At 40.7% G+C, this 27,966-nt stretch overlaps 1 protein-coding gene across 1 annotated transcript in view; it reads left to right on the top strand.

Annotated features, from left to right (window-relative positions):
- The window catches only part of BAZ1A (bromodomain adjacent to zinc finger domain 1A), an 84,203-nt gene extending 68,364 nt beyond the window's left edge, over positions 1–15,839 (top strand). The window contains exons 23-28 of the mRNA XM_089680225.1: positions 450–697; positions 3,028–3,212; positions 4,667–5,133; positions 12,983–13,128; positions 13,325–13,412; positions 14,731–15,839. Coding sequence (XP_089536351.1) covers positions 450–697; positions 3,028–3,212; positions 4,667–5,133; positions 12,983–13,128; positions 13,325–13,412; positions 14,731–14,921 — 1,325 coding nt within the window. The 3' untranslated portion in view covers positions 14,922–15,839. The remainder of the gene's footprint in view (positions 1–449; positions 698–3,027; positions 3,213–4,666; positions 5,134–12,982; positions 13,129–13,324; positions 13,413–14,730) is intronic.
- The last annotated feature ends 12,127 nt before the right edge of the window (positions 15,840–27,966 follow it).

The following is a 27,966-nucleotide window of genomic DNA, read 5'->3' on the forward strand; positions in this document are numbered from 1 at the left end:
AGGGGTTCCTTCCCCACTATCTTCAATCATGTCACCCTATTCAGTGGGCCTCTCGTAACATACAGATACAGTCTGTTCCCCTACTCAGGGAGTCCTCATCTGCTCTAACTTTATAAAGGGACACAGAGCTACCAACATTTTTTCTGTTCACATTTACACAACAAATTTCTGACTGTTGGATTCTTGAGCCTCTGCAGATCCCTGCTTCGACTACAAGGTGCTTTTGCTGTCAACGGTCTATCTAGTCTGTTGACCCTTCCTTTTCTTCCTGTGGGCCTGTTGGGTACAGTGTGGGATGGTCCCAGTGAACTGTTTGCCAGTTTCCAATCACCTGAATGTAGTAGCATAATAACCTATGGTCTAAGAATCCTTTCCTATGTCCTGTATTTTATGTAAAGATATGAAATTTACAGGTATGTCAAAATTCCTATTTTGTCTTTCCACTGTAGATACTAGTGAAAGTGGTCGCATTCAAAGGACAGTACTAGATCGATGGCGTGAATCATTACAGTCATCTGGTAGCTTTTCACAGATTTTCCTTCATTTGGCTACTTTGGACCGCAGCATCTTGTGGTCACGCTCCATTCTGAACTTCAGGTGTAAGGTGTGCCGTAAGAAGGGAGATAGCGAGAGTATGTTCCTGTGTGACGGCTGCGAGAGAGGGCACCATATCTACTGTGTACGACCCAAACTGAAGGTTGGTTCTTTTGAGTCTGTTGATAATCTTTTCATTGTGTCTTTACTGGCATCTACAGGGTTTGCATTGATTGATACCCAGATTGTTTTTAGCTGGTGAGTCAGATGTTAAAGTTGGGGTTTTACATAAGCAGATATAGACCCTTGACTTTATCAAGGGTCCTGGCCCAAATTTCTGGGTTCCATGGATTCTCACAAAAGTACTGTTCTAGTAACCATATACAATATTTGAACAAATATGGTGTGTGTTTGTATATATGTATGGGTGGGGGTGTATGTATGTATGTATGTGTGTATGTGTATGTAATATATTTATTATTATTAGGGATGCACCGAGATTCCGGTTGCCGAAACGTTTCATACACATAGTGGTGAACCCGTACGTAGGCCATGCACACATATGTAAATGGTGTTCAAACCACACACGTGAGGTATCACCATGAATGTCAGAGCAAGAGCAATAATTCTCTCACTAGACCTCCTCTGTAATTTTACACTGCTAACCTGTAGACCTTTTTAAAGCATCACCAATGGAGATTTTTAAGTAGCGCAGTTTCACGCCATTCCACGAGCATGCGCAATTTTAAAGCATGACATGTTTGGTATCTATTTACTCGCTGTAACATCTTCTTACATATTTTACAAAACAATTGGGGTATATATTGTTTTTTTTTAATCAAAGTGTATTTTTTTCCCAAAAATATATATTCATTTTTAAAAACTGCGCATTTCGGTTTTTGGCCAAGTGCATTTTGAATTTTCAGTTTCGGCACCCGAATTTTCATTTTGGTGCACCACTAATATATAGAGAGATATATGCCTGTATTCCTTACCACTGTGCAGGTGTGTTGGATTAGCAGGTACAAAAAAGTACTTTGACAAAAAGGAGGTTCCACTAATCATGAAATCTAAGGGTTCACCTACTTTTTTATATAGTTATTTTTAAGACCGTGCCAAGGAAATGTAACATCAACCCAGCTGCTGTGTTAGAAATATTCACTGATATTCAGAAAAAGAATATATGTAAAATATACAGCACTAGAAAACAAACTTGTGCAAATCCCTTAAATGTTCATATTCCCTTGCCTAAAAATAAGAATATTATGCAAATTTATACAGAGAAAGTGCCGATGGTTCTATAACAGTACTTCCAAAAGTGCTATTTAGTGCTATAAGTTCATATGCATCAAAAACCAACCCAAAAAGATAATTCATATAAAAACTGGTTAAAAAAAACAAAAAACTACTGAAAGATGCAATGTGCTCAATTATTCCACAATCACAGTGTTGAAATTCTATTGCACACACTAAAGGGGTATAGAAACATCATTAAGTGTCCAGTTTAGTAAACTATTGTTTTTCCAGCAACCTGTAAACACTTCCAGTATGTCTTCTGAGAGTTCATTCCATCCCTTTTTGTTAATCCTCCACCATGCTGTACAGAAAATGCACCAGAAACTTATCTGGCTCCCTTGCACCTTTTCAATATCTTCCTATAAACAGGCAGCTTACTTCAGAATTCCAGAGAATTCAAACCACATTAGGAGAAAGTAGCAGCAAAAGGACTTGCAGAGCATAAAACGCTATAAAAATTTGTTTAAAATCACATATAAATCAAATCTTCTTTGCACTCACATTTTTTTCTTTTTTGTGCCAGTCCCAGCATTAAGGTATACAGGCTTTTTCATTTACACAGTGCCGGCTCCACCAAACAGCACTTTCTAGATGCGAATGGGCATGCCGTGTGGGACGTGCCCAAACCCCGCTCTACGTTTCATTATTCAACGTCATCAGGGACGGACCGTGTAATCCTTCAGCAAAAGTGCAAAAATCCAAACACTGGCATCACAATGCCCAATCAGCAGTGAAACTACATGTGTTTCCAAATTAAACATGTGCCACATTCAGCAGCTCTCTAGTCCCTCTTCTTACTAATTTTTATATGAATTTGTTTTCTGGGGGGGGGGGGGGTGGTTTTGATGTATATGAATTTATAGCACTAAGTATTACTTTGGAAGTACTGTTGTAGCACTATCAGCACTTTCTCTGTATAAATTTGCTTAATATATACATAGAATTTTAAGGCAAAGGAATATGAACATATGAGGGATTTGCACAAATTTGTCTTCTAGCTCTGAATATCACATACTTTTTTCCAATGGTAAAAACATATTGATGTAAAATGTGAGTTAAATGACTAGCTTCATTTATATGCCCTAGATGAAGATTTTTGGAGAGATGCTGATACATAAATACAAAAAAATTCCAGAGTTCACAGATCCCCCAACTAAGGTCCTGGATTCTGAAAAGAACTTTGTGTGTTTCTTACAGTTTATTCCTGATGGTGACTGGTTCTGTCCTGAGTGCCGACCTAGAAGACGAGCCCGCAAGCCTGGTCGACCAAGGCGCTCCATGGATAGTGATGTGGAAGAGGAGGATTTTGCAGAAGAAGAGGAGTTGCAGAGAGATTCTGAGAAGGATGGGGAAGAGGAGACAGTTCTGTTTGAGGAAGAAAGGTAGACAAGGAGAGGAGATTAACAATAGGAGTAGACATTTTTTTAAAGGAACATGGAGGCAGCCATTGCTGACCTGTCTCTGAAAATATAGTCTCCTAGCTGTTGCTCTAACTCTCTCTACTTGATAATGGGTTACTGTCCTGGACACAGTCCTTGTCTCTGTCTGTTGCAGGTCAGTGACTTTAAGCTGGAGGGTCAGCATGAATTTCAAGCATTCTAGTATCTTCAGAAAAGTTCCTTTTAAATCCTACAATGGTTTATCTTGTGCCTATTTGAATTGCACAATAATATTTGGCATTGCCCACTCTTGTCAGACATAAACTTACCTACTTATGGCAAATGTATTGTTGCTTCTATTCAATGTTCATATTTTTGGAGAAGGTCTCCATAGTCTCACTTGTAAAACCGAGCCTAGAAGAGAAGAGGCATTATACTTCCTGTATCTTCAGCCTGTATGTTGAAGCACTGTCTATTTGCCGTTCAATGACAGTTGTGTCTAATTTCTGTTCATCCCACTTGACACCGTGGTTCTTCCTTTATTGACATTATTTGGGTTTGTAGAATGTTGGCTTCCCTCGGCAAAGCATCAGAGGAGCAGATATGCTACACATTCAAAGGTATTGAATACAGTCAATGACTGGGAGGAAGCAGCATTTCAATACATAGGCTGGCTAAAGGAAAGTATTTTTTTTTTTCTCTACAGGCTTGGTATTTGTATGTGTGACCTTGCTATGACAGGCCGACTTTGTTATGACCGCAGCTGTTTTCACATTATATCACACCCTGAGCCATTCATATTATGTGACTTATTATGACAGGTTCACTTTAATGTTTAAAACTGAGATGGTATTAGTAGAGCATGACTTGTAGCTTGTCAGGACATAAGCAGACCATTTTGATTAAAATGATTACTAGGGGAAAACTGAAGTTAGAAGGTTTTTTCATTAAAGATGTGTCATTTTAAAAATACACCGTGTGGTACAGGGACCACTGAGACCAGGCTTCTTTTCTAAGTAGGGCATGTAGAAGCATAAAAATAACTGCTGACTGAGTGACAGTTAGCTGTAGGTTGGTGAATACTTTTGACTTAATAGTTTTGGAGATCACATTAAAGTGATAGTTTTTTTTTTTTGTGAAACTAGTAACCTTCTGCAAGATCATCGATATACATTGCATAGGTTTTAGCAAGCTTGCATATTCTGCTCTGCTGATGTTCTCAAGATACGTAGAAAGAAAAGTACATACCCTGAACCTGTGTAGACAAACATATTCCCTGTGTTGGAGTTGTAAAGAATACTAGTTGGCTGCAGATTGATATAGGCACTTTTAATAACAGGTTTGCTTTTATAGCCAGTTTAAGTAGAAAGAATTTGTGCAATTTTGCCTAAAGTGTGAAAGTTTTGGTCTTCCTTTGCACCCCTTCTCTGAGTACAATTTATATCTTTTTCTTTTAGTACAAAAAAGAAAAGCAAAGCCAAATTAAAGTTACCTTTAAAGATTAAAGGACGCAAATCTACTGGAAAGCCTGGACCTAAGAAACAGTCTGGGAAGTCACCGAAAAGCCAGCAAGGTACTCCAAAAACTACTCCACCTGCTTCAAAGGGCAGAGGAAGAAAAGCAAATTCTGCCCCTCCACAAGAGAAGAAAGGAGGAGCTCGGCATTCTGTGCACACTTCCCAGCCCAGTGCTGAGGGCCATGAGACATCTCTGGTGGAGTTGGTATCTGCATCAGGCCATGGACGGGGTAGAGGGAGAGGAAAGAAAATAAAATCTGTTGATAACACCCCAGTGGGCAGCCCTTTTGCCTTTCGTCCATTTAGTTTGGATACTGTTGAACAGACACCTAAAGGACCAAAGGAACAATTTGAGAATGTTACACCTACTCGGAAAGGCAGAGGAAGGGGCAAAAAGCGATCACCAGGTGAGTTATGTTAATGACGTCCTGCATTTATCTTTTGGTATCACAAATACCCTAAATAAATGTAAGAAATTAACACAGCAAATTATATTTTAATTTTTTGAAAGTATAAAGATCCCCTTAAAGGGAAAGTTCTCCACACTCTACAGTCACAGTCCACTTAAACCCAAGATTAAAGGCTATACACCTCATAAAAAACATGAGAACAGCTCCATAGTGTAGTGAATTTTAAAACATTTATTGCAATCCAAGTATTGCACTTACAAATAGATCGATAAACTAAACTGCACATCTGAAACGTTCATATCCACACACACAAGCCGCGGCTTTCTGCATGATGACTCCACTATGGAGCTGTTCTCCATACAGAATTGCATATTAGATGATTTCAAAAGTTCACTTTAACATAGGTGCAGCGCCACCCTTGATAATTTTGAATTGAAAGTAGACTACCACCAAGTTCATTTAGTATTTTTCAGTGGATTCACAGTGGTGTTGAAAAAAATCTAAGGAAGAAAACGGCTATTTATTTATTCATTTGGGACTTTTCTTTTGTTCTACACAGATGCTATGTGGAACTTTAGGAATATTTTGAATTATGTTTAGTAGATGTATATCAAATTTCACTTGATGTGATTTAGGGTATTTGTTGATTTTATTTTTGTGTTTTTATTAATTTTTGACATGACTCAGTATTGCATATTAGATGATTTAAAAAGTTCACTTTAAAATAGGTACAGAGCAACCCTTGATAATTTGTATTTCGATACGTTGCTGGTACATCCCAACAGTGTGGCAACAGCATTGATTATTTAGGCAGATATTTTTTAATTAATTTTATTGAGAGTTTAACACAATTTAACCACTCCAGAAGATTTACCCCCCTTCCTGACCAGGCCATTTTTTGCGATACAGCGCTGTCTTACGTTAACTGACAATTGCGTGGTCATGCAACGCTGCTCCCAAATTAAATTTATGTACTTTTTTTTCCCCCACAAATAGAGCTTTCTTTTGGTGGTATTTGATCTCCTGTGTGTTTTTTGTTTTTTTTTTGCGTTAAAAAAAGACAGAGAAAATTTTTTTTTTACTTTTTGCTATTAAACATGTCCAGTAAAAAAAATGTAAACCAAATTTCATCATAAATTTAGGCCAAAATGTATTCTGCTACATTTCTTTGCTAAAAAAAAAAAAAAAAATCCCAATACATGTAAATTAATTGGTTTACGTGAAAGTTATAGCGTTTACAAATGGCGGTATATATGCTGGAATTTTTTTCTTTAGTTTCTTCTTACTAGTAATAGTGGTGATCAGCGACTTATAGCGGGACTTCGGCGGACATTCTGACAGTGGGGGGAACTGACTTGGTGTCACTGACATCCCCAGTGACACCAATACAGTGATCAGTGCTAATGGCACTGGGCAGGAAGGGTTAACATGTTTGGCGATGAAAGGAGTTAACTGTGTGCTGTGTGAGTGCTTTACGCTGTAAGCACACTGCTTTGTATGGCTGTGCTATGCAGAGCCATACATAGTAGTGTGCAGGAGCTGATGGGAGAGATCTGTGTTGTTTATACACAGGTCTCTACCCCGTTGGAGATACTCGGCGATCACTGAATGACGATGAGAAATCACCGTCCGGGACCCGGTGATTGACAGCCAATGGCGTGAATTCCCTACCTGGAACTGCAAAATCCTGTGTATATATATGTGATTTTGCACACCTATGCCGCCCTGTAGCAGTATTTCTGCTATAGGGTGGTGTGGAAGCCATTAATCACTAGAACTCTTTTGTTGTATACTAGAACTCACAAGAGTAAATACCAAAAGTATGGTGTGGCAAAAGTCCCTTATATATTCCTTTATTGGTAGTGTGCTTTCATCTTAACTGGGATGGGGGGGGGGGTGTCACTGTTCTCATTCATCTTACAGGTTGCTGTCGTGGAATACTGTTTACCAGTAAGTCTACCTGGAAATTTTGGCATCCTCCATAGCAATTTTGTTTCTATATTCACTGCCTTCTGTGTGTTTGCAGTGTGCTGTACATTACCAGCATTTGTAAGATGACTAGGTGGTGTAACTTCAGTGTGTAAGTGACATAAAAGATGGCCATGATTAATACTTTGTCATATTTTCCTGTTTTGGTTAGTGATCACAAAACATTGATGCCAGAAAGCTGTCATGACAGCCAGGTCACTAGCTTTCACAGAAGCAGGTCTGCAGTCACAGTCTTGTATTTCTTTTATGACAGGTTTACGTTAAACCCTCTTGATTTTTTGTAATTTCTTTATATTTTTATGCAAGACATCATAAACAAAAAAGGGGCAAACGACAAGCATTGTTACAAATGGTGAAAGTATAAGAGAGAATGCTGACCAAAAGCAAAGTGTGCTGCATACAATATGACCAGAAAGATCAATTTGTAAGGACGGGTATAACACAAACGGGGATAATGGACCAGGCAAAACCAATTACAGATAAATCGAAAAGTATACATCTTGGAACAAAGCAGAGTGTGAGGGGGAGTAGGGCAAGGCAACATAAAACTGGCTGATATGCAGCAGGTCACTAGGATATCGTAAGGGCAACAGGTGTAGGTATTACCAGCAGCAGGTGAAGTAATAGAGCGATATCAAGGAAAATCGGGAGAGCTGGAAGAGAGGCCTGCTTTGGTACCCTACGAGAAAAGACGAAGGAAGAGGGGGGCCCATGGAAAGGGGGGGCGGTGCTCTTTTAATTTTAAATGATAATCCCTCGTGCTTGTAGAAACCATGAGGCATCCTCCATCTTTTACATATCACTTATACCCGCAGATGAGACTTTATGGTCCAATAAATACTTTAATTGCAGTTTCTTCAGTTAGTGACACACTTAGAGTAAACAATGATTCATACTCGGCAGGTAGTCATCAGAGTGGTTTATTAGGTACACCCAAGGCAAATGCAGATACAGTGTTCAAGGAAAAACTCAGCACGTTGGTGTGTAGATGTTTTCTTGGTCCCTACACATTGCTGTATTTGCATTCTGCTTACCTAAGAAAGAATTCTAATAACCATTCCCCCCCCCCCCCAGTTGCTTGCCGTTTTCTGTAAAGAACTTGGCAAGTTTTTCCCTGTGAAGGAATCGCTGGAGTATGCGCATCAGTTTACACATCTTTTGGTAACTCTTTAAATAAATGTTTCAGTTTTGAATTTAATGGTTTAGAGATGTACTGAGAAACATGAAGCATTCTCTGAAAATGCTAGATTTGTGGCTGTCATGTTGATCCAATGGGTTTAGTCACTTACCTGGAACAAATGCCAACAATTATGTCAGAACATAGTTTTTCTTTACTCAATTGTTCTAGGTCAGTGATTCATAGTATTAAAGCCTTTGGATCAGTATGACAGGTGTGCTGTCCTACTAACAGTTAGTCGACAGCTAGCTAACAAAACTGACAGAATTAGCATCATTTCATTCCAAAATTAAACTTCAGTGAATAGTTCTGTAAACCTGAAATACAATCACATAAACTGAAGTTACAATATGCTTGTAGATATGTCTCTTATAAATGAATACAAAAACTGCCCACCTACATTAAATATATTGAAGTGCGATCTAGATATATAATTGACTGACAAACAGAACGAAAGAACTTACACGCATATGTGTATCAAAGGGAGAAGGGAAGTTTTCACTGTTGTTTTCTGGAAGATGAACTGGACTGATGTGAGAGTGAAAATTTCTGTTTCAGAAAAAATAGACTGCAATTGCAGTGAATCCCCAATAGATGGCTCCCTACTCAACACAGTGTGAATGCAGAACAACAGGAATCCAGCATTTTTATCTGAAGAGGCCAGCAATGGCTAAATACAGGCAACAAGAAAGTTGTCTTTTAGTGAAGGAGACCAAAAAGGGTGCAGTGTCTCTCAGCCACCATTGCAGTGTACATTTTTGAAATGGAGGTGATATAAGCAGCTATTTATTGTGAGCACTCATATTGGGGAGGCCGTTTATGAAATATTAGAGGAAAGAAACTGGGAATAAATGAGTTGTTGTCCATGGTTATCAATCTGATAACTTATTACAAGAACAAACCCAATTGGTCACTCTGGGTAACAGTTTATTTATTCCTATTATTTACAGTGTCAGCCTGAATGTTTCTGTGCAGGGGTTTTCCTTACTGTGGCTGTCAAACAGAGGTTCATTGTAGAATACTTGCAAGTCCCTATACCAGGGTAACTTTCTCGTGGTGGAACATAAACTAATGCTGAAAATATTATTTACCAGTGAAGTTGGTGTATTGATAAATGCAGCCATGCCAAGATTTTTATACAATGGTTACCATTTATTCTACTTGGTAAAATACAGAACTAGAGGAGACACTTGTCAACATCTTTGCCAAAGGACCAGATTGCAAAATATGAGCTCCCCTAACTCTGAGGGATGGGACAATTATAGAAAACACTTTTATCCACTTCCGGTGCAGGCCAAGTCTGACATTCTTCTCCTACATGTGGAAAAAAACAAATTTGTTCTTTTTATCCTACTTATCCAGGGACTAAATTCGTGCCCCCATCTACTTCTCCCTCATGGCTATCTACTTGTCCTTCATGACAATCTACTTGTCCAGATAAAAAAATTATTTAATTTTAAACTGTATTTAAATTGGAAGTGATATTAGGAATGTCTGGGGCTTTATGGCGACTTAAACGTTTAATATTTTTAACATTGCGCTGTTTATCTCCTCCCCTCCCTGCCTGTCTCCAGCACCACACCCTGGGACTAGCAGGGAGGGGAGAGACCTTGCAGTGTAATGAGCACCGATTGGCTACTCCTCAGGAAAGGGTGGGTCAGGGCTTATGCTTTATCCCTTTCGCTGCCAGAGCCGTTTTTGCATTTTTTGCTCATGTTGGGCCTGAAGATTTCATATTAAACCCCCAAACACATATTTTCTGAAATCAGAGATCCTAGAGAATAAATTAGTGGTAGTTCCAATTTTTTATGTCACATTATCACAAAATTTCAGTAAAAAATAGAAGTAAGTTAATTTTAGGGCACAAAACAGCAATAAATTACCATATTTTTGTTGTAAAATATAAAACATGAGGTTGCAGCGAGTAAATAGATATCCAACTTGTCAAACCTTAAATTTGTGCGTGCTCGTGAAATGTCGACAAACTTCAGTACCCTATATCTTCTAAAGGTGACACTTTTATAGCGCCCTATAAGGTCATCAGTTTAATGTTACGGAGGTGGTCTGGTGCTAGAATTATCGCTCTCATTCTGTCGTGCGCCGCGATATGTGACGTGTATTGCAATCAACATTTTCATGCGTAGGTGCCCCAGACTGTGCTTGTACACACATATTTGTGGGGATGGGTGGGCCTCAATTCTTTTTGGCGGGGAATGGTATGTGCTTGGGTGTACCTTTTCGTTTTTTACAATAAAAAAAAAATAACTTTTTTTTTTTTTTTTACTAAAAGACCCTGCATGTCTCCCCTGTGCTCCACTGAATGTAATGTGGAGTACATCGCACCGCATTACATTCTTTCCTGGCTTCCATGGCCAGGAATCTCTCAACAGGGACCCCCCCCCCCCCCCCCCCCCCCGTTCGTAACATCACTTCTGAGTCAGGACAAGGAGGGGAGCGGACGTGTCCGCTCTTCTCCCTCCCCTCTAACAGATGGCGGTGACCCGGTCCAGGGCCCGCAGATGGGCGACAGGTGAGCCTGTGGCTAAAGGTAGAAAGAAACGACCTGCCCGACACCCGGAACTACATGTCTCGGGCGATAGGAATCGAACATCCCTGAATCTAATAGGGTGGGGCAAGTGGTACAAAAGGTTATAACTGGGGGGATGAGCAGATGGAAGTGATAAATGGTTAATTGGAGGCGTGATGGGCTTCTCTGAAGAGATGAGTTTTCAGAGATCGCCTAAAGGCTGTCAGAGTAGGGGATAGCCAGACAGATTAAGGTAGAGGGTTCCAGAGGATGGAAGAGGCTCTTGCGAAGTCCTGGAGACGAGCATGGGAGTAGAAGACAAGGGAGCTTGATAGCAGGAGATCATGAGAGGAGCAGAGAGGACGGTTTGGGTGGTATTTGGAGACAAGATTGGTGATGTAGCCCGGGGCAGTGTTGTGAATGCTTTGTATGTTGTTATTATTTTGAATTTAATTCACTGGGCAGTCAAAGCCAGTGGAGTGATTGGCAGAGAGGGGCAGCGGACACTGAACGGTTGGTAAGGTAGATAAGTATAGCAGTAGCATTCATGATAGACTGAAGAGGGGATAGCCTATGGAGAGGTAGGCCTATGAGAAGGGAGTTGCAATAGTTAAGGCGAGAGATAACAAGGGAGTGAATGAGTAGCTTGGTGGTTTCATTCGTTAAGTGGGGGGCGAATTTTAGAGATGTTACTGAGGTGAAGTCTACAAACTTCTGAGAGTGATTGGATTTGAGGCTGAAAGGATAGGTCAGAGGCCAGTTTTACACCTAGTACCCTGGCTTGAGGGGAGGGACTGATAGTTACATTATTGATCTTGATGGAAAAGTCATGGAGGAGGGCACGAGCGTGGGGGAATATTATCAGCTCTGTGTTAGAGAGATTTAGTTTAAGGCAGTGGTGCGTCATCCATGCTGATATGTCAGTAAGTTGATAATGCAAGAAGAGACCGAAGGAGTGAGGTGAGGAATAGAGAAATAGATTTGGTTGTCATTGTCATAGAGATGGTATTGGAAGCCGTGGGAGGTTATCAGGTGACCAAGAAAGGAGGTGTAGATAGAGAAGAGAAGGGGTCCAAGAACAGACGGACATATTTATATTGGATTTTTCTTTTTTTTTTCTTTTTAAGCAGAGGCTCTAGGGAATAAAATGGTGGGTGTTGCATATTTATATGCCACACGATATTTGCACAGCTGTTTTTCAAACTAAATTTTTTGGGCAAAAATACACTTTAGTCAGTTTAAATGCACAAAACCAATATAACATCCATTAGGGTAAAATTATAAAAGATTGTTACGCCGTGAAGCAGAGCCAAACTATGGTACCCAAAAAATCTCCATAGGCGAGACTTTAAAAGCCTTTACAGGTTACCAGTTTAGAATTACAGAGGAGATCTGGCACTAAAATTTTCCCTCGCTCTGATGTTCACGGTGACACCTCACATGTGGTGCAACTGCTATTTCCATATGCTTGTGGGATCTATGTGCACATTCGCATTTGTGCGTGAGCATGGTGGAATGAGCGCATGTTACTTTTTTTTTTTAATTGTGAGAATTTGTTTACACCATATCTTTATTTTTTATTATTTTATTGCTATCAGAACGGATAAACAACATCCCTTGTAATAGCACGGGCCATGCTCTCTTTATGGAGAGATCTGGGATCTATTAGACCCCATATCGCTCCTCCTGGTCTCCAAAGCATCTGATCAAACATTCAATTTGATCAGATGCTTGTTCAAGCTCGTAACAGCTTGCTTACCTGAGTCTGAAACCAGAAGTGATGAAATCCTAATCGCTTTCGGCTTCTGACATCACGTAGTGTGAAGAACATAATCCGTTCCTCTTATTGTTTCCGCATGCCGCTGGTCGCATCCTTACCGTGCTCCCCGAACACATAGATATCGCCCTTCCAATCTAGCTACACACCGGTACATCGCTGGACAGGAAGTGGTTATAGACCTGAGGATTCAATGAAGGACATGATAAATTAATTTGTGCTGTATCCGATAGGTTCTGCTTCCCCTCTGGTGGCTAGTGCTGGACTCCAATGCAGTGCAGAGTAAAACCACGACCAAGACACTTCTCAATAGCGAGATGCTCTAGGAAATACCTTTACCACAGCTTTTTTTTAGATATCTTTGCTTACCTTCTAGAAATCTCTTCAAGTGATCCAGGAAACAGGAGAAGCTCTGGTCGAAATCAAGGTGTACATGAGTTATCTGCTTGTGAACAGTTGGTGGTAGAGTTAGTAAGGAACGAAGACAGCTGGCCTTTTATGAGACTGGTTTCCAAAGCCCAGGTAATATAAATCTGCTGTGTTATTATGGGTATATTTTTTATGCATTGCCAGTTTCATATCAGATTGACTAATTCACTTTGTTTCTTTTCTTGTTGTCCTATATTTTCATTGTGTAGGATAGCTTTTTAATCTGCACCTGAAATTGTCCTGATTTCTCAAAGAAGACCTTTTTTTAAGCAGAGTATTTTTCTTCTAGGTTCCAGATTACTTTGACATTATCCAGAAACCCATTGCCTTAAATATCATCCGCGAGAAAGTGAACAAATGTGAATACAGTTCTGCAAGTAAGTAATGTGATAAACGCATTGAATATCTCCTGAATTTAGCCTCTAAAAGGCAATACATACCATTTTTGTATACGGTTTGAAGAATAAAAAAAATATGAACTTTCTTTTCTGAAGGTGATATGGCCACTTCCCTGCTAGCTAGCTTATTTGAACCCATGGAGCCCTTTCACACAGGCAGTAGTGTCTGTTCCAATTAGCAGAGGATTCTTGAGCAGATTCCCCTCTGAATTGGAGTAAAATGGAACATTTTTCACTTGTGACATTTGTGGCTGTTCAGATTTTTACTTTGTGGGAAACAATGGACCCATGTAATCTCTATGGGTGGGTGCATGTAAACAGACTTGCATACACTTGACCTCTGTAAAGTTTTAACCCCTTCATGATCAGGGCATTTTTTTGCTATTCAGCATTGCACTACTAACTTGCAATTGCTCAGTCATTCCACGTTCATATGATCACTGTAACAGCAATGTTTTCAACAGTCATGAATGGGTTACATTCATAACAGATGTGTTTTAGTATTGTGATCATATGGTACATACAGGGCGCTGTGATTGGCCCAGGTACCATGTGATAGTTGTAGGCCAATCACAATACTAGGCACAACTGTGAATGAAACTCATTCATAACCGTTGTTTGGACATTGTGATCATGTGATTGCATAGTGATCATGTGACACCTTGGCCACTCATAGCTGTCAGTTACTGGGATCCACAATCCACTGTAAACACTGGGAGTTGGTGTGCTGCGCACCCCAGTGGGCTCGCCAGTTCTCATGTGCTAAGTGATGTATAAGTACATTGCTTAGCCTGCTCGTGCCACCCTCCCGCAGTACATGTGCGTGGTCCAGAAGCTTCTAACCATACATTTCTGGGTAAAAGCTAACCAGAGTACAGACTTTTAACATTTGGACCTACAGATCTGGAGTTGGGCATATATATAGGTGAAAGCAAGTACACTTGCATTCGTCCACTCGTATGGATATATTGCTGTCCATTTTGATCCGTGTAAACGCAGGTCAAAAAAACAGGTAAGACTGCCTTGTTTTTGTTTCGGTTTTTTTATTTGGAAAGAGAGAGTCATCAAGTGAGTAGTAAGTACTGCTTTTTTTTTTTTTTCTTTTCATCTTGCTGCTGGTCTACTTTTCAGAACTAGTGACAATTAGAGAAACTGCTTTCAAGGGACAACTTGTTTAGTAGGGCATTTAGCTGCAAAAGTGGTTTGTGCTTTAGATGATTTCACATAACACAGGATATTTGTAGATTTTAGTGTCTAGGTCAATCAACTGACATGTGATTTGTATTTATCTTTATAGCTGAATTTATAGAAGATGTTCAGTTAATGTTCCGCAACTGCTTTGAATATAACCAACTCGACAGCAATGAGGCCAAAGCAGGACTCCGGTTGCAATCCTTTTTTGTCAACGAGGCTCAGAAACTTGGCCTAGAAGTTTCTTGTAGCAAGCCGATTATTCCTTCTGGACCCTCCAAAAAGTCACGCATCTGATGTCCTCCGTTTTTGATCATTGAGACTTTGTGGAGTCATGGTTTGCAGTTTCTTTTTTCAGAAAAAGAATTTCCTGCTGAACTGAATCATCAACCATTACTCAGCCGCATAAAGCAATAAGTCCAGCCGTCTTCTAATGACCAAGCACTGATTTCCTACACCACACAGCACTCAGGGTGATTGCAGCAAATAACTGCTAAATAGGGTCCAACCACGTATGTGTATTTTATATAAGTATATATACTGTATATGTATATCAGATTTACAACTGTTTAACTACTGTTGAGCTGTCTTTTTGGGGTTTGGTTATTTTTTTCCTTGTTTATAGCTGGGAGAAAATTGGGTGCAAGCAGGTTGAATCACCCCGCAGATTATTATCTCTTTGGCACAGATTCTTCTACAGCCAAGTTTCATTCATTCCTGTGGCTGGATTCTCATTTTGTTTTCTTTTAATGAGAGAATGCAGCAGCAGGAGTGAGACCTTTGCTTTGCTTTACAGTAAGGGGTAGCTTTTTAAGTAACTGGAGAACCAGAGAGGAAAAAACAGTACCATTAAAAAAAATAGTTGAGTGGACTTACCCCAAACAACACTACTTGAGTAAATTCATTGGGGTATATTTTTGTGGGATGAATTTGAGCGCTGAGAGTATTTTGACTATTCTAGATATTTATTTAGTATTCGAAGAAACTTGTGAATTTTTTTTGGCTTGTATTTATGAAACTTTTGTACCTGAAGTTAAAGTATTTGTTAAGTAAAATGTTTTCCATGTCTTAAAACAAACAAAAAAAAGTTTCTACTTTTTTCATGAGGCTGAAAGCTCTTACACAATTACGTCTTTTTTTTTTTTTTTTTTTTTTTTTTCACGTTCAGATACCGGTGTGAAAAGAAATAAAAGTGTTACGTAATTCTATTCAAAATGGGTGTTTGAGTTAAGATTCTCTTGTGTTGTCTTTTTTTGTTTTTTTTGCTATTATTCCTGGGATCAGCTTCTTGTAAATCCCTTAGACTAGAAGTAGAGGCAGTACTAGGAGCCAGTCAAGTGTGCTTTCATACACACATGCTGACAGGAGGAGTAAGCAGAGAGTTGAACTCGGTCTGATGTTGCTCCTTCATTGTCCAGTCACAGGCTTTGGGCAGGGAAGTGACCTGTCTGTAGTGCTTAGTTAAATACAGAAACTAAAAGAAAAAATAAAAAAAACCTGGGTTATTGCAGAGCATTTGACCAGGGGTGCCATGTCATGTGGGAGAGACAGTCCTCAACCCTGTGAAGTATCTGAACAGAGCAACTCTGAGCCTATACAGGGCTTCCTTGCTCCAAATTACTGTAAGCACGGCAGTAAAGTGAATGGAAAATACTTAGCATATGCTACTGAGGAGGGGGCATTACATTGAAGGGGTTGCTGTATGGGCAAAGCACAGGTTCACTTTAAAGCTGAACTCCAGTTAAAATTCTTTTCATATTTAGTTTTAGATATAGTTAGAAGTTTAAGAATCTCAATTGTTTGTACCAGTTGAAGAGACTTCCTCATTTCTGACACACTTTCATTCTGAAGGGAAATTAAGGGAAGTCTTCCCATGGAGGAAATCTGCACCTGGTACACTCTGTGTAATAGCCAATGCATGGCACTGATTTCAACAGCTGTTAATCAGCAAACAGTACTAGCACATCAAACTGATCAATAAACACTTTTTTCCAAGCCATAAGCTGTCTTTCAGTTACATATAAGGGCTCCTATTGAGCAGTGGGTGTGTTTTATGACTTTTCACTGATTATCTCCCCATTTTAACATAGACATTCTTTGCATGGACTTTGACTTTAATGCCCCTGTTCAGTCAAAAGGAAGTCATTTTGCGATTTGCTTGCAATCTCTGGGAGGCAAGGTGGCTACACAAGACACAGTAATTGGCCAGAGGCTATAGTGCCACCAAAGCAATTAAACCCTGAGAGCCTTGAAAAAGATGTTGGCAGAAAATTATACAAAGCTCATTGTGAGCTTTGTGACATTTTGAACATTGTCAATATTTCCTGGATAGTACCAGCAGTTTCTTGCATAAAATATCAATCAAGTGTCTAATTTAAACCAAAACAATCAACATAAACGTCTCTTAATAAGTGTCCATGCATTGGTATTCTATATGGTTGTATATCTTCACAGATGCTTGAATAGCAGATAACTTCTTAGAACACCTCGTGCGATTATACACTGCAAACCAACGTGTGTACTCCTCCACATGATTGGACAGCACGGAGACACTCACCTGCTCCACATGTGAAAAATCCTGGAAATCGTGTACAGAACAAGACAAAAGCCCGGTCTACTGGCAACTCCCAACTCCATGCTCTCCTGCCTGACTGCACCACAACTTGCTCCGCCCTCTGGCAGCTGGTGTTGTACCCAGGATTTTTCACTTTGCTGGCTGTTGTCACATGCGGAGCTGGTGAGAGTGTCTTTGTGCCGTCCAATCATTCCCCCTGATGAAGCCATGTTACCCAGTGGCGTAACGCGTAGGGGAGGAGCTTTGTCGTCACAACACTCGTAGGATAGGAGAGAGCTGTACAGCTGGTGGCAGATAAGCGGTTGGAGGATCCATACCAGTAGCAGTGCCTTTTTGGAGTTACTTTGTAAGACGCAATATTATACATCATTCATGTGAGTGGAATACTGGATATTGTTTTATCAATAAATGTTTTGAAAGGATGAAGCACTATGTTTTGGTCATCTATTTGGCATTTATCTGATGGAGGAGGACAGCTAGCAGAGTGGAGGAGACTCATGCTTATTGGACATCTCGGACATCTTATATCAGTCCACATAAGGGACACATGCTATATATGATCTCACTTAGCGGTTTGGTCATATACACCAGGTGAGAGCACATCCGGAGGTGGTGTACACACATTGGTTTGCAGTGTATAATCGCACAAGGTGTTCTAAGAAGTTATTTGCTATTCAAGCATCTGTGAAGATATACAACCATTTAGAATACCAACACATGGATGCTTATTAACCGCTTCCGCACTGCCCTATAGCAGAAATACTGCTACAGTGTGGCACGGGTGCGCAAAATCACGTGTATATATACGTGATTTTGCAGTTCTGGGTAGGGGGCGCACGTGAGCCCTATCTGCGCCTCCATTCGCTGCCTCTGCTGTCCTGACCAGTGATTTCTCGCTGGCACCCTGTGATCACCAAGTATCTCCAACGTGGTAGAGATCTGTGTATAAACAACACAGATCTCTCCCCTGTCAGCTCCTGCACACTGCTTTGTATGGCTCTGCAGAGCCATACAAAGCAGTGTGCTTACAGTGGAAAGCACAGACACCACATACTGTGAAACAGCACAGTTAACCCTCCTGTCCAGTGCCATTAGTACAGTATCAGTGCTTTTTATGAGCACTGTTCACTGTAATGGTGTCACTGGGGATGTCAGTGACACAAAGTCAGTCCCCCCCAGTATCAGAATGCCCTCTGCAGTCCTTCTACAAGTTGCTGATTGCCGCCATTACTAGTAAACACTATAACATTCACATAAACCAATTAATTTACATGTATTGAGATTTTTTTTTTCAGCAAAGACATGTAGCAGAATACATTTTGACCTAAATTTATGCTGAAATTTGATTTTTACAATTTTTTTACTGGACGTTTAACCATTTGCCCTCCAGAAGATTTACCAGGCTGACCAGGCTTTTTTTTTTGTTACGGCGCTGCGATATTTTAACTGACAATTGCACGGTCATGCAACGCTGCACCCAGGTGAAATTTACGCCCTCTTTTTCCCACAAATAGAGCTTTCTTTCGCTGGTATTTGATCACCTGTGTGTTTTTTATTTTTTGAGTTTTGGAAAAAACTATATTTTTGACTTTTTGCTATTCAACATGTCCAGTAAAAAATTTTTTAAATCAAACTTCATCATAAATTTAGGCCAAAATGTATTCTTCTACATGTCTTTGCTAAAAAAAAAAAAAAAAAAAAAATCCCAATACGTATAAATTAATTGGTTTATGTGAAAGTTATAGTGTTTACAAATGGCGGTATAGATACTGGAATTTTATATATTTTTTTTTTTTTTACTAGTAATGGTGATCAGCAACTTATAGCGGGACTGCGGCGGGCATTCTGACACTGGGGGGAACTGACTTGGTATCACTGACATCCCCAGTGACACCAGTACATTGATCAGTGCTAATAAAAAGCACAGAAATTGTACTAATGGCACTGGGCAGGAAGGGGTTAACATCTGGGGCAATCAAACGGTTAACTGCGTGCTGTGTTTTACTGTGTTTTGTGTGTGTGCGCGTGTCACTGTAAGTACACTGCTTTGCCATACAAAGCAGTGTGCTGGAGCCAACGGGAGAGAACTGTATTGTTTACATACAGTTCTCTCCCCCTCACCCGTTGATATTACTCAGCGATCACCGGGTGCTGGCGAGTAATCACAGTCCGGGACCCGGTGATTGGCAGCCAAGGCTGCAAATAGCGTGGGTAGGGCTTGTGAGCGCCCCCTACCCGGAAATGCAAAATCACATACTGTATATACGTGATTTTGCACACCCCTGCTGCCCTGTAGCAGTATTCCTGCTATAGGGCGGCGGTAAAGCAGCTAATAGCAAAATATCAAAAATATATATATTTTTTTCCCTCAAAATTGTCGGTCTTGTTCTGTTTATAGCACAAAAAATTAACCACTTGAGTTCCAGAGGATTTACCCCCCTTAATGACCAGGCCAGGCCCTTTAATGACCAGGCTACTCGGCGCTGCACTAATTCAACTGATAATTGCGCGGTCATGCAATGCTGCACCCAAACTAAATTTACGTCCTTTTTTCACACAAATAGAGCTTTCTTTCGGTGGTATTTGATCATCTGTGCGCTTTTTATTTTTGTCGCTATAAACAAAAAAAGGCCAAAAATTTTGAAGAAAAACAATATTTTTTATTTTCAGCTGTAAAAAATATATAGTAAACTCAAAGTTTGTTATAAATTTAGGGCAAAATGTATTCTGCTACATGTTTTTGGTAAAAAAAAATCCCAATAAGTGTATATTGATTGCTTTGTGTGGAAGTTATAGCGTCTACAAACTATGGTATAAATACTGCAACTTACGCCATTTTTCTGCTATACAGCGCTGCGCTAGTTTAACGGACAACTGCGCGATCATGCAATACGGTACATAAATGAAATTTACATCCTTTTTTTTCCCACAAATTGAGCTTTCTTTTGGTGGTATTTGATCGCCTGTGCGGTTTTTATTTTTGCGCTATAAAAAAAAGGCTGACAATTTTGAGGAAAAAAAAACAATATTTTGGACTTTTTGCTATAAAACATGTCCAGTAAAAAAAAAATGCAAAAATCAAATTTAGTCATAAATTTCTGCCAAACTGGATTCTGCGACATGTCTTTGCTAAAAAAAAAAAAATAATAATGGCGGCGATCAGTGAATTATGGCAGCGACCAGCGACTTATGGCGGGACTGCGGCGGACATTCTGACATTGGGGGGTACTGACTTGGGGTCACTGACATCCCCAAAAACACTAATACAGTGATCAGTGCAAAAAGAAAAACACTGACACTGTACTAATGGCACTGGGGAGGAAAGGGTTAACTTTATTTTGCAGGGAAGGGTTATCTGAGTGAGGGGGAGTGTTTTACTAGGGGGCGGGGGTGTGTGCTGCACAGGACACCGCTGATCGAGAGAGAGAAACTCTTCTGTCTTGATCAGCTTGTCCTCGAGCTGACAAGGAAGTGACAGACAGCACAGCTACTGCAGCTGTGCCGTCCTCTCTGTCACTGTTTACCGCCAATAGCCGGGAAACAGCCGCTAAGGACCGGCTGTGACCCGGCGACTGACATCCGCGGCGGTGATCGGTGGGACAGAGCGCGGTGGCGCGCCTCGCGCGCGCCCCCTATTTACAAAACACACGTTTTAAAATGTGCCTGCTAGTGCCACCCTACCGTTGTATATCTACAGTGGCTGGGCGGCAAGTGGTTAAAAATGTACAGGCGATTAAATACCACCAATAGCTCTATTTTTGGGGGAAAAAAGTATGTGAACTTAATTTGGGTGCAGTGTTGCATGACCGCACAATTGTCAGTTAAAATAACGCAGTGCCGTAATGCAAAATTGGCCTGGTCGGGTGGGGGGGGGGGTGCGGGTAGGTAAATCCTCAAGAGGGCAATTGGTTAAGAGATGTTTGTTTGTTATGGTGTAAATTAGAAGTGAAGTGTCGCACTTGATTGATATTTTATGTTCTATAACACATTTTGTATGTGAATAGTGTGAGCTATTCACAATTTTATTTTATTTTTCGTGTATTATTTTGTATCACTATTCAGCATAGCAGCTCACATGATTCTGCACTTTATACATTGTAGCAGGTTCCTGCATGTTTGTCTATCAAAATATTTTATATTTTGAATATAAAACAATTATTAGGGCCAAGAAACAATAGGCAGTGACAATCCCCAGTGAATAGAACCACACAGCCAGTACGTAGCAATACTTGTCTTTGTGATCTGTCGGTGCACAGGTGGCAGGAGAAGCGTGTAACATGCATGTTGCAATATCTTCGGATTCTGCTAACCTAGTAGCTCTCCTCCTTCTGAGCATGTGCAGTGGCTTTTACAGGTCATAGGAGATGAAACCGACTTCCATATAAGGAAACTGGCACTCTACAGCCTTGAGAGATGATCTCTGTAACATCACAGCTCCTCTATGGAAAGTTTAAGATGTTTCCAATGGAGACTGGAAAAAACAAGCCCTGTGTATAAAACACACAGGCTTGCTGGCTGCGTACTCTTATAAAAAAAGTTTTTTTTTTCCAGGTCACGGATTAGAGTTGTCAAATTTATCAAAACCAAAGTGATTTTAAAATCTGGATGACAGCAGCTTTGTAAGACCACAAAGGCTATGCAGGAAAGTATGATTTTACACACCAGATGTTCTACTCACCCTTCACCCAAAAGAAAGTCAGATCTAAACACACACACCAGTATGTAGTTGTCCATTTATTCTAGAGGGAGTGTAAACAGCAGAAAAGTGTACTTTATTCTTAGTTTCTCAGACACCCGGCTCTATCATTTGCTCTAGATATGTGGGTGAGCCCTCAGCATCCTCGCATTGTAAGTGATGACATCAGGTTGCAAACACGTGACCAGTGAAGAGGAAAGGCATTGCGGGATCGGTTGTACAGCAGGCAGAAATAAGGTAAAGAGTTCTGCTTATTCCTTACCCCCTAGACTAAACAAGTGTTTAACTCTTGCTCTTGAATGTGGGGGGCACTACATATTCTTTTTTTAAATGATTCAGATTTAATTTTGCTTGTCTGTTTAATGAATAAATTATAAAAAGTTAGGGTAATAATGCTGCAAAGAAAGTAAATCTAGTTGCTTTCCATGATAAAGGATTCTCAGAGCACAATGGGTTGCTTCCTTTCAGGCTTCTTCTGTATAAGGGGGAGGGGGAAGTTACTGCTCTGATTCTTTCCTTGTGTGAGTGTAAATGTCATTGTGCATTGTTAAGTTCTATTAACTGGCTCTTTGCCAATATGTACTGCGATGCTGGAGATAGGACAAGAAGTCTGAGGATTCACATGGCAGTTTCATAAATGAATACATTATATGCCTATGCAATTTTTGTGGTTTTTTTTTTAACAAGTGTCCAATCACCTGCAGATACCTGCCTAACACTCATCTCTAAATCTGTCTGTCCTGCCCTGTAAGATCACGGCATTTGCATACCTACATTGATCTGAGGTGGCCCAATAGTAATGCAATTAATATAATCCCTGAAGTTCAATGTTAACCCTTATGATGCCACCAATGTATGTCATGAGTCGGAGATTTTATACACATTGCCAGTAAATCTGACATGCCAACTGTAAACCCTCAAGTAGAAGTTAATGGGCGGCATCGTTTCCAAAGACTTCTGATAGTGCACCCCCCCGCCTTAGTGGGTGTTGCCAGGTAGAGGGGAGGGAGACCAAGGAACGTCTGCTGATCTCCCCTACCTAGAATGAACAAGGAAGTGACGTGCATTACTTCACTTTTCCCAGCCACAAGCTAATGTAGAGCGATTTGAACTCCATTCACTTCAGTGGAGGGCAGGTGAGACATCAAGGGTCTAATAGACTTCTGATAGCAAACTGGTAACACATAGGAGACTTTTGATCTCCTATGTGATAAAAAAAAAAGTAAAATAAAGTTGGGTATAGAAAAAAAGTGTAAAAAAATTATTTACATCAAAGTGCTAACCCCCACCCTCCAAAAAAAATGTAAGCCCACCCTGCCCCCAAGTACACACACACCAACATAAACACATCTAGGGTCAGGCTATGCATGAAAATACTGTATAAATGATGCTACACATACAGATGGGCAGCACAGTGGCACTGGCAGTAATAGGGTGGTTGGTTTGAATCCCAGTCACGGCACCACCTGCCTGGAGTTTGCATGTTTCCCTGTGCCTGCGTGGGTTTCCTCCCACTTTCCAAAGATATGCTGGTAGGTTAATTACTTCAAGTCCGGACACTTTTACCCCCTTCCTGTCCAGGTCAATTTTCAGCTTTCAGCGCCATCACACTTTGAATGACAATTGCATTTTTTTGAGACAGATAAAGCTTTATTTTGGTGGTATTTATTCACCACTGGGATTTTTATTTGTTTTGCTATATAAATGAAAAAGTCCAAACATTTTGAAAAAAGTGTTTTTCTTATAAACTATTGCAAATAAATATTTCATCATAAATCTTGGCTAAAATTTATTCAGTTATCTTTTTAGTAAAAAAACCCCCCAAAAATAACCCAAATTAGTTTATAACCAAAAATTATAATTTTTAAAAACAAATTTTTTTTACATTTTTATTTTATTTTTTTTATATTTATGGGTTTGTTTTTTTTACATACTGTCACCCTAGCAGTACAGTGTTACCATGGTGACACTGTACTACTTGTGGGGGGGTGATGAAGATTTTTTTTTTATACACTGATTGCTTTTACACCCATAAAGGCTGTAAAAGAAATCATTTCTCCTTCTCTCTGGCTACATTCTTGCAGCCATTGAGAACTACTGTGTGAGCTGTGATTGGTCACAGCTTGTCACATGGCCTTGTACCATGTGATCTCTGATCATTCACAGATTTCACATGTAAGCAATGATGTCAGAAGTGACATGCTTACTACTCTGCATGTGATCACTGATTGGCCAATCAGTGATCACATGATCGGGACCTCGCAGAGCGGTCCCGAATGACAATCGGTGTTCCACTGTGTCCGGAGGACACAGAGGGCACCAGATCGCGGTGCTGCATGTACCCAGAGAGCGCGTACCGTCCAGAATGGCAGGCGCTGTTTTATCAACTGCAATCCGCCCCTGTCTAAATTGACCCTATTATGTGTATGTATAAATTTGAGTTCGGGACCTTAGATTGTACACCCCTTGAGGGTTAGGTAGGGACTGATGTAAATGTACAATATATATGTAATGCGCTACTTAAATTGACGGCGCTATATACAGTGGGGCAAAAAAGTATTTAGTCAGCCACCAATTGTGCAAGTTCTCCCACTTAAAAAGATGAGAGAGGCCTGTAATTGGCATCATAGGTAGACCTCAACTATGAGAGACAAAATGAGAAAAAAAAATCCAGACAATCACATTGGCTGATTTGGAAAGAATTTATTTGCAAATTATGATGGAAAATAAGTATTTGGTCAATATCAAAAGTTCATCTCAATACTTTGTTATATATCCTTTGTTGGCAATGACAGAGGCCAAACATTTCCTGTAAGTCTTCACAAGGTTGGCACACACTGTTGCTGGTATGTTGGCCCATTCCTCCATGCAGATCTCCTCTAGAGCAGTGATGTTTTGGGGCTGGGCAACACGGACTTTCAACTCCCTCCAAAGGTTTTCTATGGGGTTGAGATCTGGAGACTGGCTAGGCCACTCCAGGACCTTGAAATGCTTCTTACGAAGCCACTCCTTCGTTGCCCGGGCGGTATGTTTGGGATCATTGTCATGTTGGAAGACCCAGCCATGTTTCATCTTCAATGCCCTTGCTGATGGAAGGAGGTTTGCACTCAAAATCTCACGATACATGGCCCCATTCATTCTGTCCTGTACATGGATCAGTCGTCCTGGTCCCTATGCGGAGAAACAGCCCCAAAGCATGATGTTGCCACCCCCATGCTTCACAGTAGGTATGGTGTTCTTTGGATGCAACTCAGCATTCTCTCTCCTCCAAACACGACGAGTTGTGTTTCTACCGAACAGTTCTATTTTGGTTTTATCTTACCATATGACATTCTCCTAATCCTCTTCTGGATCATCCAAATGCTCTCTAGCAAACTGCAGACGGGCCCAGACATGTACTGGCTTAAGCAGAGGGACACGTCTGGCACTGCAGGATCTGATTCCCTGGCGGCATAGTGTGTTACTGATGGTAGCCTTTGTTACGTTGGTCCCAGCTCTCTGCAGGTCATTCACTAGGTCCCCCCGTGTGGTCCTGGGATTTTTGCTCATCGTTCTTGTGATCATTTTGACCCCACGGGGTGAGATCTTGCGTGGAGCCCCAGATCGAGGGAGATTATCAGTGGTCTTGTATGTCTTCCATTTTCTAATTATTGCTCCCACAGTTGATTTGTTCACACCAAGCTGCTTGCCTATTGCAGATTCAGTCTTCCCAGCCTGGTGCAGGTCTACAATTTTGTTTCTGGTGTCCTTTGACAGCTCTTTGGTCTTCACCATAGTGGAGTTTGGAGTGTGACTGTTTGAACTTGTGGACAGGTGTCTTTTATACTGATAACAAGTTCAAACAGGTGTCATTGATACAGGTAATGAGTGCAGGACAGAGGAGCCTCTTAAAGAAGAAGGTACAGGCCTGTGAGAGCCAGAAATCTTGCTTGTTTGTAGGTGACCAAATACTTATTTTCCACCATAATTTGCAAATAAATTCTTTCCAAATCAGCCAATGTGATTGTCTGGATTTTTTTTCTCATTTTGTCTCTCATAGTTGAGGTCTACCTATGATGCCAATTACAGGCCTCTCTCATCTTTTTAAGTGGGAGAACTTGCACAATTGGTGGCTGACTAAATACTTTTTTGCCCAACTGTAAGTACCTGAAATAAATACATACATGTTGCACATGTGGAAGTGTGCACAATCGTTTTACAGTCAATATTTAAACTCTAATGATATTTAGGGTGCTTTTAAAGCGTCACCTATGGTTCATTTTAGGAGCTGAAGTTCGTTTCCTGGCTGTGTGCAATTTATCCCTAGTTACTTAACACAAGCTCATCTTTTATATTTTACCAAAAAATGGGTAATATATTGTGTTTGTCCTAAAATTAACTAAACATTTGTGCTTAACTACTTGCCCTGCAGAGGATTTACCCCCCTTGCTGACTAGGAAGGAACCCTTTTTAATCCGAGTATAGCATCAAGTCAATTAAACTCCAGGTATATTAATCTGGTCAGTTAAGTAGCAGAGGGCGTTGTTAATCAGTTTCAGCTGCTTTGGTGTTAATGAAATTAACAACAGATGCACTAGATGGGCAATACTGAGACAACCCCCAAAACAGGAATTGTTTTATAGGTGGAGGCCAATGACATTTTTTTCCCTACTCTTTTCTGCTGTTTCACACTAGCTTTGCATTTGGCTAGGGTCAGTGTCACTACTGGTAGCATTAGGCGATACCTGGACCCTACAGAGGTTGTGCAGGCAGCCCAACTCCTTCAGGATGGCACATCAATACGTGCCATTGCCAGAAGGTTTGCTGTGTCTCTCAGCACAGTCTCAAGAACATGGAAGAGATTCCAGGAGACAGGCAATTACTCTAGGAGAGCTGGACAGGGCTGTAGAAGGTCCTTAACCCTCCAGCAGGCCACTGATGTGAATATGTGAAATTAGCCCTTGGCTAATTGCGTCACTTCTGGTTTGGAGTGCATTGGCGTTCCGGAATACATTGGTTTTAAAGTGCCCACATACGGTACACCTGTAAGTGCAATTTTATATGTATGTTAAATACAAATAGACCGTATAACCAGGGGTGTGGACATTTTTGAAAAAAAATACTTGTCCAGGGACTAAATCGGTGATATTAGGAATGTCTGGGGCTTTGAAAAACAAAAGGGGCTTTATGGTGACTTAAACGTTTAACCACTTGCCCTCCAGAGGATTTACCCCCCTTCCTGACCAGGCCATTTTGTGCTGTTCAGCATTGTGCTATTTCAACTGGTAATTACGCGGTCGTGCAATGCTGTACCCAAATGAAATTTATGTCCTTTTTTCACACAAATAGAGATTTCTTTTGGTGGTATGTGATCACTTCTGCGGTTTTTACCTTTTGCACTATAAACCAAAAAAACGCAAATTTTGAAAACGTTTTTTTTACTTTTTTTTTTTTTTTTTTTTCATCACATAGGGGACAAAGTCTGCTATGTGATTTTTTTGGTGACAGGTTCTCTTTATTGAGGCATCCAGGGTCCAAAGGTCTCCCCCTGTGCTCCACTGAATATAATGCAGTGCACATCGCACCACATTACATTTTTTCCATGCCCGGGAATCTCTCAATGGGGACCCGGAAGTGACATCATAACATCAGTTTCCGGCTCAGGACAAGAAGGGGAGGGGATCGGACGAGACTGGCACCTGCAGACCCCAACAACCACAGCCCAGGGTTGTGGGGAAGAGGCCCTTGTCTCCATCAACATGGGGACAAGGTTCTCTGGGGGGTGGAGCCCCCCCACCCCAAAGCACCCCCCAATGTTGAGGGCATGTTGCCTGGTTTGGTTTAGGAGGGGGGCGCTCACTCATTCCCCCCCCCCCCCCCCTTTCCAAAGCTGCCGGGCTGCATGCTTGGATATAGGCCAGGTTTGGATTTCGGGGGTGATCTCCACGTCATTTTTAAAAAAAAATTTTGGGGTGGGGGTTCCTCTCAAGATCCATATCAGACCCGAAGGGCTTGGTACGAATGAAGGGGGGGACCCCACGCAATTTTTTTAATTGCTGCCAATTCTTTCTTTTACATTCAGCTGTCAGTGG

The sequence above is a fragment of the Staurois parvus genome, unplaced genomic scaffold (assembly GCF_062004578.1).
Source record: "Staurois parvus isolate SC_StPar_1 unplaced genomic scaffold, SC_StPar_1.0 ptg000237l, whole genome shotgun sequence".
Taxonomy (NCBI): Eukaryota; Metazoa; Chordata; class Amphibia; order Anura; family Ranidae; genus Staurois; species Staurois parvus.